The 11,832-nt window shown below is 40.1% G+C and overlaps 2 protein-coding genes across 2 annotated transcripts; both read right to left on the bottom strand.

The window, feature by feature from the left end:
* Positions 1 to 347: 347 nt before the first annotated feature.
* LOC101856292 lies at positions 348 to 4,173 on the bottom strand. Its single transcript, XM_013087915.2, has 3 exons — positions 3,540 to 4,173; positions 1,434 to 1,541; positions 348 to 573 (listed from the first exon to the last, which is right to left on the bottom strand). The coding sequence occupies exons 1-3, from the start codon at positions 3,627 to 3,629 to the stop codon at positions 448 to 450; spliced, it is 324 nt and encodes a 107-aa protein (XP_012943369.2). The 5' UTR covers positions 3,630 to 4,173; the 3' UTR covers positions 348 to 447.
* A 2,418-nt stretch (positions 4,174 to 6,591) lies between these two features.
* Positions 6,592 to 9,327, bottom strand: LOC106013102 (flocculation protein FLO11-like). The gene is made up of 2 exons (XM_013087914.1): positions 9,004 to 9,327; positions 6,592 to 7,350 (listed from the first exon to the last, which is right to left on the bottom strand). The coding sequence occupies exons 1-2, from the start codon at positions 9,325 to 9,327 to the stop codon at positions 6,592 to 6,594; spliced, it is 1,083 nt and encodes a 360-aa protein (XP_012943368.1).
* Positions 9,328 to 11,832: the final 2,505 nt, after the last annotated feature.

Raw genomic sequence — 11,832 nt, 5'->3', positions numbered from 1 at the left:
GGGGGGAAAGACCAGAGTGGTTGTTGTTGTTTTTTTGATGTTTTTAAAAATGTAATCACCCTACGAGTAGAAAAATGAGTGGCGACCTAGACCCTACAAGGCAGAGTGTGGCTTTACTTTTGTTAGTGTTAGTGAATCGAACGTTTCGAACGTTCCCTGCCCACAGATATACGTGCGTGTTATTGTCACCTTGACAGGCAATCCACTTCAGTCGAGATTTTGAAATCACAAAAGAAAAAAACGCTTCACCCTCCCAAAGCTCTACCAAAGATACACCTTTCAACATCACCAAAATACAGTTTATTGCTATGGTCAAGGCTTACAATTTTCCTGATTTCCTGATTTCTGATAGGAACAACACAACAACAACTATTTTTCTGTCTCTCATGTAAAAAGTTCGTAAACAGACTTAAGTGGATTGTCTTGTGACACTGACGTCATTGTCGTCTACTTAGATCTACACACCTCAACATAAAGAGTCCGTTGAGGGTAGTCTGTTCCTGGTTTTAGGGGCGGCATCTTGTCAAATCCTTTATAGTTGCAGTCAACATAATAGTCGGTACAGTCACACAGCTGGGGATTAGACATGTGAGAGGAAAATGTCATACCTCACTCATAATGAAATCATGTTTCCTGGACTTAGAAATGTACAGTTCAGACTTCTCAAGGAATACACACATGTATAATAATAATAGTAATAATAATAATAATAATAATAATAATAATAATAATAATAATAATAATAATAATAATAATAATAATAATAATAATAATAATGATAATAATAATAATAATAATAATAATAATAATAATAATAATAATAATAATAATAATAATAATAATGATAATAATAATAATAATAAAACAGTAATAATAACAATAGTAATAGTTAGAGTGTTATTAATGCTCCAACAACAACAACAACAACAACAACAACAACAACAGAAACAACAACAACAATTTCTACTACTACTACTAGTTGTTGTTGTTGTTGTTGTTGCTGTTGTTGTTGTTGTTGCTGTTGGTGGTGATGGTGGTGGTGATGGTGGTGGTGATGGTGGTGTTGTTATCGTAGTAGTGTGGTGAGCCTTGGTCTAAGGCAGAGAAGAACAGGACACACACACCAAGGTTATAGACCAGCCGAGTTCTTACCTCATACGGACATACACAACAAGGTTATAGACCAGCCGAGTTCTTACCTCATACGGACACACACAACAAGGTTATAGACCAGCCCAGTTCTTACCTCATACGGACACACACAACAAGGTTATAGACCAGCCCAGTTCTTACCTCATACGGACACACACAACAAGGTTATAGACCAGCCGAGTTCTTACCTCATACGGACACACACAACAAGGTTATAGACCAGCCGAGTTCTTACCTCATACGGACACACACAACAAGGTTATGACCAGCCGAGTTCTTACCTCATACGGACACAAAACTTCCGCCAACAGCGAGGGCGCCCATGCAAAGATCAGGATCCACGCCACCAAAGACCATCTCTCTTGTGAAGTCCCCGACATGTCTTCTAACTACAGACACAGAATGTATATAGGCTAAGTAGACGTACATTACTTGTGTTACACCCTGGGGAAATCAGCCGCTCCTCAAAATAATAGAATCGTAGAAAACAACAATTTTTCTCTGTCCGTTGAGCAATTATTTCGATTTTTACATTTTGGGCTCAGCGCCGTATATGTCCATTTAACTAAACATTACTGCTTTAATGTTACTGAAAAACAGTATTCAGAGGCACTGAAAAAAAAAGTAAATTTGTCTTTTCCAAGGACACTTCAGCTTTAGAAGTCACCAAACTTTGGCGGCCATTTTCTGGCTCATTCTAGTTCTGACGTCAGGCGATCTCCACTTCTTTCAATTGCAGATATCTCAACCTCTCTTCAATATGGACGGACATTTTTTTTCCGTTAAAAGCATGGCGACTTTAGAGGTTTAACTCAAAAGTCCACATTGCTTTAATATATTGGTATAGAAATATTCGTAAATTAATTGTAAAATTGAAAAGTCAACATTGCTAATCAGTATGTTGATTTATAGACATTCGTAAACGAATTGTTAGACTGACAAGTCCACATTTCTCCCAAATACAAAATATTGATACATGTCTCGAAAACGACACTTTCGTTATCGAAAAACACGATATGCACCATATTTCAGAGCACCTTGCTTGCGTAAAGCCTTCTAGAGTCGTGACTCTGTGTTTCTCCATTCTGATGATTGTCTTCTTTGTTCTGGACCCCTTGAATACACTCATGTTTCATCGTCTGTTAGGATTTCTTTTGTTTAAATGTCACTTTATTCCTTGAATACACTCATGTTTCATCGTCTGTTAGGATTTCTTTTGTTTAAATGTCACTTTATTCCTTGAATACACTCATGTTTCATCGTCTGTTAGGATTTCTTTTGTTTAAATGTCACTTTATTCCTTGCAGTATCATTTCTTCCCCCAAAATCAAAGGACTGTAATAAGGGAGCAGAGATTTGAAGACGAAGAAGTAATGTGGGGCAGCGTAGTGAAATCAGGCGCTCGTCAAAATAATTAAAGTGAACAAACTGGCATTTTTTCGGAAGTTTGGGAATTTTTATTGAATTTTTGTAGGTTGGGTTTTTTGTTGTTGTTTTTTTTTGGGGGTGGAGGGGGGCTCAACACCTTTCGTGCCCGTATATAAGAACACATAACTGTTAGAATTTTACTGAAAAATTTGATTAAAGGCGCAATTTTTCAGTTTCCAGGGACTCTCAAGCTAAGGAAATAACTCACCTTTTGCGGCCATTTTCTAACTTAGTTTACCTCTGAAACAAGGTGACCCCAAACTCCTCCATTCGCATTTATTTCGACTTGTATTCAACATAAATGGATAATTTATTTTTCATCCAAAGCAAGACAAAAGAACAAGCTTTAAGATGATACCAATAACTCTACATGTCCAAAAACTGACGAGAGCCTGATTTCACTGCGTCGTGACCCAAATTGCAAGGGAAACATGCTGTGCCAGGGACTCTGACTGAAGTGTGGGAAACATGCTGTGCCAGGGACTCTGACTGAAGTGTGGGAAACATGCTGTGCCAGGAACTCTGACCGAAGCAGACGTGGTCACTACGGTTGACCGCTGGCTACACCAGATGGAAAAGTGCATTGAGATAAGCCGTTGTGATTGTAAATAGAAAAACATGTACAACATACCTGGTAGCACACTGTGTCCTTTTCAAACGGTTATCTATGTCAAAGGGGGACACACACAGTACTGACTTTGATCAAAACTATTCCACAACAGCTTACCATCATTCTTGAAGCATTAAGTACAGATGCGGCCAAAAGTCTAAGAACACCATTATGCTTTTATGTTATTTTTATTGCTGTTTTTCTCCTAACTCTTTTAGCCATAGAATCAGCACAGTATTATTATCGCTGAGTTATAAATGACAATACTTGCTTTAAAGAATGTTCAGTTTTGATCGTTGACCATTGGTTCTGTGTAAGAAAAAGGACAGGAATTATGGACACAACTTACCTTATGCTTTCCTCCGATCCTAATGCAGAACTGTAGGCTTGAGAAGATAACGTGAGAATGAGGCTTTTGGAAATGCTGGAGGTGAAGCATTGCAGCTGTTTTTATACCCCACTGCAACAGCACCGGGGGAGAGGGACCTCCACGTCATCGGCAGGTGTAAGTGCTCACAGAATCGGAGACAACGAGACGAGCTAGGTTTTTAAAAAAATCTCGTCACGACTTTCAGTAACTGGGACTCTGTCGAATCAGCATTTGAGTTTTTATAATAAGTTTTCTTTCTCAGTTAATTCCAAACATAAGATTTCTACAAACAAAAACATTAGATAAGTAGATAATATCGAGGAGTCAGCTTGAACCGGACACAGATGATAGAAAAACAGCGGTAGACCAAAAGAAAAGAAAATCCACAATTTTACTTCTTCTTTGTCTTGATAAAAAAACAAACCACAGTATAGATAAGTGTAAACGCTCCCACTTCTAAGCCGAGAAGAATTTTAAGGGTTGAATCTTCACTAGCAACCGTTGCACAATCAGCACGTCTTACAAGCTTCAGGATAGCAAAAACATCTGTCGCTTGATGAAATCATGAATTTCGCAATATGTAGGAATTTTTGGAGAAAAAAAAATGTTGATTGTGCTTGTTGAGAGACACGTCCGCCTTGTAAAACTCTTATCTCTGTTATCTCAACTGACATGTGCAATCCGGCATAAAAAGAAAATCCTAAATAAACACCGTGCCCCGAAAGAAACCGGATGAACCCGTAAATTCCACATCTGTTTTGAACCCACGATCTCATCATTCAGTTTAGGACTCGCCGGGTTCATCTGTAGCGTTGTGCACAACTCGGGAGACCTTGAGATATACGCGTTTTGCAAACACAATTGTCGGTCAGTGTTTAGGTTTCTAGACCATAGATCATAATTTCAGACGTCCATGACCTTCATCTTGCAGGTAAAAACTCGCTGTCACGTGATGAAAACTTTTGTTTCACAGACCAAGGGCTGGTTTTGTTTCACGAGGACTGTCAAGTTCAAATGTATGATACGCGTGTCTTTTGTTAGTACTTGTAATTTAACAATTTCCTTAGCAACATTTCTTAACTTGTAAATTACGACGGGGTCTTTTCCTGTGTTGTTTTAAAAATTGCAACATGTTGGACAAAGAAAGAGTATTCATTTAACAGCAGAGCCGCCAAACGAAAAAAGGAATGTTGCGAAGAAGAGCAGTCTGAACTGGGGGTTTTTTTCTAACAAAGAATGTTGCAGAACATCCGCCTTATACCAGCACGGGAATCGTAAAAAACCCGTTCTCAGTTAAAAACTATAACTTTAAGTACACGATGCGTGGAAACAGAACAAATGTTAAATTAAAAGATGAAAAAATACCTTCGTCAGGGTGACCAGCAATACAAACCAAGAGATAGGACTATGAAAGAACCGAACAAACTGCAAACTAAAAACCAGATGTGAATAGCTCAAAAAATAAAATGACTACTCACTATATTGAAAGACAAAGGTAGAGCAAATCATGTTTGTATCTGTGTTTGAAATTTGACGTGGTGAGAGAGGAAACATCTATGTCAGTTGTCTTCTCAGCAGGAAAGTGTCTGACTGGAGGTGCAGCAATGGCGATACACCCAGCTGACGAAAGACGCACACCTAGGTGTATTATCTGAAACAGAATGACCAGAAGATCATAGTGTTGAGGAATATGTTGCTATCTTTGACTGGGTCATCTGTTGTAAAGTGACATAGAAGAGCCCACGCTGGCTGCATCATCTCCTGTCTCAACCTGGACCGACAAATGACAAACACTTTCCACGTATCCCTGTCCCAGGCTAGCTTTTTCACCTTACTCAAAATATTGTTTAAAAAGACACAACATGTTTTGAAGTTTCAAAAAACAAACAAGTATTGACTTGAAGTTTTAAGCAAAGTTTAGAGTGTAGTGACTTGAAGTTTGCAAAAAATGTACTGACGTGAAGTTTTCAAATCATTCATCTATCTTGAATAGAATTCAAAATATGTACGATTGAAGGAGGTGGGCGCAGCTTGGTTTTACAGTTTAATTTACAAAAAATGGCCGCCAAACTATACAACAACCACAGCGCAAGGTAGAGAGTGGACGGGGGGGGGGGGCGCTCTCGTGCTTTAGAGGTTCCGGTGTTAATCTCTCATTCAATAGGTCCCGGGTTCGAATTCGGATAGAAACTTTTCTTCTTTAAAAATGGTGTCCTTTCACTTCCTTTCCTGCTCTCTAGCAATGTTCTATCGTTTGCTGTTATCTCCACTTTCTGCCCCCACCCCCTCACCTCCTTTCCCCCCCTCCTCTGGGCTCCTGACTCTTTCTGCAGTCTTTCTACTGCTACTCCTTGGGTCCTCCTTACTGCTGTCTTACTCCTGATCTTATGGTAGAAAAGACCTACACCTAGCCTTCTCGGACAAGTACGAAATATGTCGGAGGTCCCGTGTGCAAGCTGCGCACGTTAAAGATCTCTTGGGGGTCTAAAAGCGATAACAGTAGTCTTCCGTCGTCATACGGGCAAACTTTAAAATTTCCTACCAACTGGAAATGTTTAATGTGTCCCGCACGCTCATATGACCGTTAGCAGTTGCGGGCGCCGTAAATTACAAAATAAAGCAAAGAAGGAAAGAGAAGGTCACCGCACATTGATGGACAGTTGGGACGGTGACACTTACAAAAGCAGCACTAGTAGACGTGACAGTTGGGACGGTGGCACTTACAAAAGCAGCACTAGTAGACGTGACAGTTGGGACGGTGACACTTACAAAAGCAGCACTAGTAGACGTGACAGTTGGGACGGTGGCACTTACAAAAGCAGCACTAGTAGACGTGACAGTTGGGACGGTGACACTTACAAAAGCAGCACTAGTAGACGTGACAGTTGGGACGGTGGCACTTACAAAAGCAGCACTAGTAGACGTGACAGTTGGGACGGTGACACTTACAAAAGCAGCACTAGTAGACATGACAGGACGGTGACACTTACAAAAGCAGCACTAGTAGACGCGACAGTTGGGACGGTGACACTTACAAAAGCAGCACTAGTAGACGCGACAGGACGGTGACACTTACAAAAGCAGCACTAGTAGACGTGACAGTTGGGACGGTGACACTTACAAAAGCAGCACTAGTAGACGTGACAGTTGGGACGGTGGCACTTACAAAAGCAGCACTAGTAGATGTGACAGTTGGGACGGTGACACTTACAAAAGCAGCACAAGTAGACGTGACAGTTGGGACGGTGGCACTTACTAAAGCAGCACTAGTAGACGTGACAGTTGGGACGGTGGCACTTACTAAAGCAGCACTAGTAGACGTGACAGTTGGGACGGTGGCACTTACTAAAGCAGCACTAGTAGATGTGACAGTTGGGACGGTGACACTTACAAAAGCAGCACAAGTAGACGTGACAGTTGGGACGGTGGCACTTACTAAAGCAGCACTAGTAGACGTGACAGTTGGGACGGTGGCACTTACTAAAGCAGCACTAGTAGACGTGACAGTTGGGACGGTGGCACTTACTAAAGCAGCACTAGTAGACGTGACAGTTGGGACGGTGGCACTTACTAAAGCAGCACTAGTAGACGTGACAGTTGGGACGGTGACACTTACTAAAGCAGCACTAGTAGACGTGACAGTTGGGACGGTGACACTTACTAAAGCAGCACTAGTAGACGTGACAGTTGGGACGGTGGCACTTACAAAAGCAGCACTAGTAGACGTGACAGTTTGGACGGTGGCACTTACTAAAGCAGCGCCATGACTTGACAGAAGGAGCGACGTGCACTGATAAGCATGTAGTCAAACTGCAAGGACACTGACTTTCACAGACACACGCGCACACATACACACAGGCATGCTGACAAATGAACAAACACCCAAAAAAAGACAGAGAAACAGACGGGGATACATTCCTACAAGTCGGGTATCGTTTTTTTTTTGTTTTAGCTTCAGTAAAAGTTTTACGGCACTTGCAACTGGATTAGGTGGTAATAGTGTCACCAGTTAGTTAGATGTATGTATAGTATAAGGTTTTACGGCGCTCGCAACTGCTAAGGTCATATGAGCGCGCAGTTAGTTAGATGTATGTATAGTATAAGGTTTTACGGCGCTCGCAACTGCTAAGGTCATATGAGCGCGCAGTTAGTTAGATGTATGTATAGTATAAGGTTTTACGGCGCTCGCAACTGCTAAGGTCATATGAGCGCGCAGTTAGTTAGAGATGTTACAAGAGAGCAACAAACACAAAACAGAAGGAGGAGAGATAAAGACGACACATGATTTGGTAGGAAACAAGTGGCACACCACACTACCAGAGCGCCCGCTAACCACCCACAAATGGTGTATTTAACTCCGGAATCATATACTGGTTTAAAATAACAATCAATTCTCAGTGCTTATCTTAGGCCGACTAGTCTTGTGCATCACTATAGGACTCATGACTGAGTGGGGAACATTTTCCCCCGCATTTTTTGGCAGATCTTTTTATCATTTGTTGTTGTTGCTGCTTGTTTTGTTTTGTTTTTGTCGTTTGTTTGTTTGTTGTTGTTTTTGTGTTGTTGTTGGGTTTTTTTTTGGGGGGGGGGTTAAATCTTTTTAAAAACTTCAATTTGGATGGTCCCGTGGTCTAGATCTAGATGTGCGGTGTTCGCCTCTCAGTAAAAAAACAACAACAAAAAAGCAACAAAAAAAGCAAAAACATTTGCTGGAAACCTTCCAGCAGCCAAAACTGTGTTTTATTTTCCTCTCTCTGACAAATATTCTCCTGTGTCCTTTCTTTCTTGTTCTTTCCTCCTGTTTGAGAATTATTTAATCGCTTTTATCCCCACTCCCCTAAACCCTCCACTTCACTCCCCCCCCCCCCACCCCCCTCGCCCCAAGTTGCTCCTCTCTTCCTTTCTTTTCCCTTTTTTCTGTTGCTCCTGGCTCCTTCTCTATGATGTCTTTCAGCCACACTCCAGCTATTAGGGGAGGTGAGATCGAACCCTTAGCCTTCTCGGATAAGGGCAAAACGTTGCATTTGTTGCATAGAATTGCCTTTCCTGGTGGCTCTGTTTTAAGTGGTTTTTCTTTTATCTCAGACAGTCTTAGATATGTTTTTATCTCAGACAGTCTTAGATATGTTTTTATCTCAGACAGTCTTAGATATGAGCTCACTTTTGTGAAAGATCGGTATGAGCTCACTTTTGTGAAAGATCGGTAAACGAATTGAGAAAATATTCAACTCTCAAGTTCAATTCATAGTTAATTAAGATAATATTTTTAACCACAAGAGATTTATGCGTGTATCTCTTCTACATGGAAAACACTTATTCCTTGATCTAATATAGCAACATTCATATCGCAGAATGAACAAAATAATGCACCTTTAAAAAAACCCACACAAACCAACAATACAAAATTAACAACATCAAATAAACAAACAAACAAAAAACTAACTAACGATGAATCACAGACGAAATAATCCCACTGCTCATCCATTACAAAGCAGAAATTATGACATGAAAGACTTTTCTGAGGTCTCGTTGTGAAGTAAACAAAGAACGTAGTCGCCAGACGGATAGGGATGTTCACAACTTCCATTTTCTCACAGTTGATAGGAATGTTCACATCTTCCATTTTCTCACAACTGATAGGAATGTTCACAACTTCCATTTTCTCACAGCTGATAGGAATGTTCACAACTTCCATTTTCTCACAGCTGATAGGAATGTTCACACCTTCCATTTTCTCACAGCTGATAGGAATGTTCACTACTTCCATTTTCTCACAGCTGATAGAAATGTTCACTAACCTTTGTTAGACATGTGAATTCACAACGATAATAAGGATACAATAATATAATATAACATGCTGGGTTCATAAGGAACTTTTGGGACGAAACAGTCCGATAAATTAAGTGAAGAACAGTGAACATGAGTTTATCGTTTTTTCCAAAATAGATAGATAGATAAATAAATAAATAAATAAATAAAAAAATAAAAATGTAAATAAATAAATAAATACATAAATAATAAACATAACTGTGTAAAACAAACGAAGAATAAGAGTTGACGCAGAGTATTTTGTGAACGTGAAATGAGATGGTGGATAAAGTGATTCCTTGGAGAATCTCATTTTTTTCCAAAATATGATTTTTTTAATATATATTTTTTTTTTTACTGTATTTATTTCCCTCTCCCTCAAATTAAACTTCTGCAGTTTACTGACCCGTTTCTCTCTGTCTCTGTCTCTGTCTCTGTCTCTGTCTCTGTCTGTCTCTGTCTCTGTCTGTCTCTGTCTCTGTCTCTGTCTCTGTCTCTCTCTCTCTCTCTCTCTCTCTCTCTCTCTCTTTCTCTCTCTCTCTCTCTCTCTCTCTCTCTCTATCGATCTATGTATCTATCTATCTCTCTCTCTCTCCATATTTCTATCTATCTATCTCTCTCTCTCTCTCTCACACACACACATACACACACACATACACACACACACACATACACAATCACACACACACGTAGACACACGCACACACAAACACTTAATATATTATTACATGACAAAATAACAAAAAACCCAAGAACTACAACAACACCCCCCCCCCCCAATAAAAACAACCCCAGCTAAAGAACAGAACAAAAAATAAGTATAACATGGCCATCAGAAACTTCTCCCACCAAACTAAATCATAAACCACAGACAAGCTGTGGATACAAGGGTTGTGGGAATTGCACAGATGTTGAGTTATGGTGGATGCACACCAGTCGTAAGAATCTGATCTGCACGATGAGATAACATGGAGTGTGGTCGATTCATGGAGGTGCCAGTGCACACTTTATCCAGTTGGCCTCAGTTTTGTTTCGTCAGTTCATAAGGACGTTTTGCAGACGGCCCTCATACAAAAAAATCTGACAGTGCACAACTTATAGTTGTCTTCTGATTTGCCGTTTTCATCAAACCTATCAAATGTATGAAATGGTGACCAGAATAAAAAGGTAAACATATTTTATAATAATATTTGATTTGAAAGGAATTGATCAAAGTAGGCCAAAGTGGCATTTTCTATAGAAACTCCATTAAAAAAATCTGGCCACACACAAATGCGTCAAACTATACCGAATGAAGATTTTATTTAACGAAACTTTCTGCAAATGTACACTGCGTAATATATGTAGGCGATATATCTATGATCTATTTGTGGTGGCCGAATGTTGCTATTCAAAAGACTTTTTAATGGCTGCATCGATTGACATGCAGTTTTCGCCAAAAGATTCTTTAAAATATTCTCCAGATCATGACGCCCTTCGTTTTTTTTAGTTTTGAGACAGTTTTGCTGCAAAAAGCTAAATTTCTTTATTTCGCCGATCGCTTTTGTAGGCCGACGATCCTGTCCCTGTAATTTTAGAAAATCCGCCAGATTTGTTTATTTCAAGTCGTACTTCCGTTCGATACTATCGCGCATTGTCACGCAATACTGAGCTCTATTTTAAGTGTGCGACCCGTATAGATCTAGCCTCATGTTTTCTTTTTTTTACCAATGACTTTCAGTAGATGTCAATGCACCGATCATTCCTTTCATCGAAAGGGGGCGCAGCTAGTTATATATAAATATGTCTGTCAAAACTACAACTAACAATGTTAAAACATACAACTTCAGGTGCAAACATCGTACTACACAAGAAATCGTTTTAAAAGAGTTGGTTATCTTAGCGGATGCGATCACGATACACATACAATCTTGACTAGAATTTCCTAAACTTGGCAAATACAGATGGTGGAATGTACAAAAGCAACTCTGCGACTGGATTCATTTTTTTATATTTTTTTTAGGAGGGGGGTGGGGTGGGGGGGGGGAGGTTTTTTAAAAATTCCACCATAAGTTAAGAAGAGGCACAGAGGGACAATCTATTTTGAAATTATATATCTGTCTTTATCTTTCTCTAAATTATTATCTCTTTGTCTCTTCTCCCCCCCTCTCTCTCTCTCTCTCTCTCTCTCTCTCTCTCTCTCTCTCTCTCTCTCTCTCTCTCTCTCTCTGTGTGTGTGGCGTCGGTGGCCTAGTTGTTAGGCTCTCAGACTCGCAATCGTAAGGTCGTGGGTTCGAATCCCGTCAGGGGCCCGACGTTGTATCCTTGGGAAAGGCACTTTACACGAATTTTCCTCACTTCACCCAGGTGGGAATGGGTACCCGGCTATAGACAGCGAAAGATCTTGTCAGTTTGTTAGTGTTTGAGCGCCTAATCAGCTGCTTGCACTGTATGCTTCCCGGGAAACTGAGAATGTTTGGAGTGT

The sequence above is a fragment of the Aplysia californica genome, unplaced genomic scaffold (genome assembly GCF_000002075.1).
Source record: "Aplysia californica isolate F4 #8 unplaced genomic scaffold, AplCal3.0 scaffold00658, whole genome shotgun sequence".
Lineage (NCBI taxonomy): Eukaryota > Metazoa > Mollusca > Gastropoda > Aplysiida > Aplysiidae > Aplysia > Aplysia californica.
The sequence above is the reverse complement of the archived record's forward strand: the minus strand, read 5'-3'. Positions and strand labels throughout refer to the sequence as shown.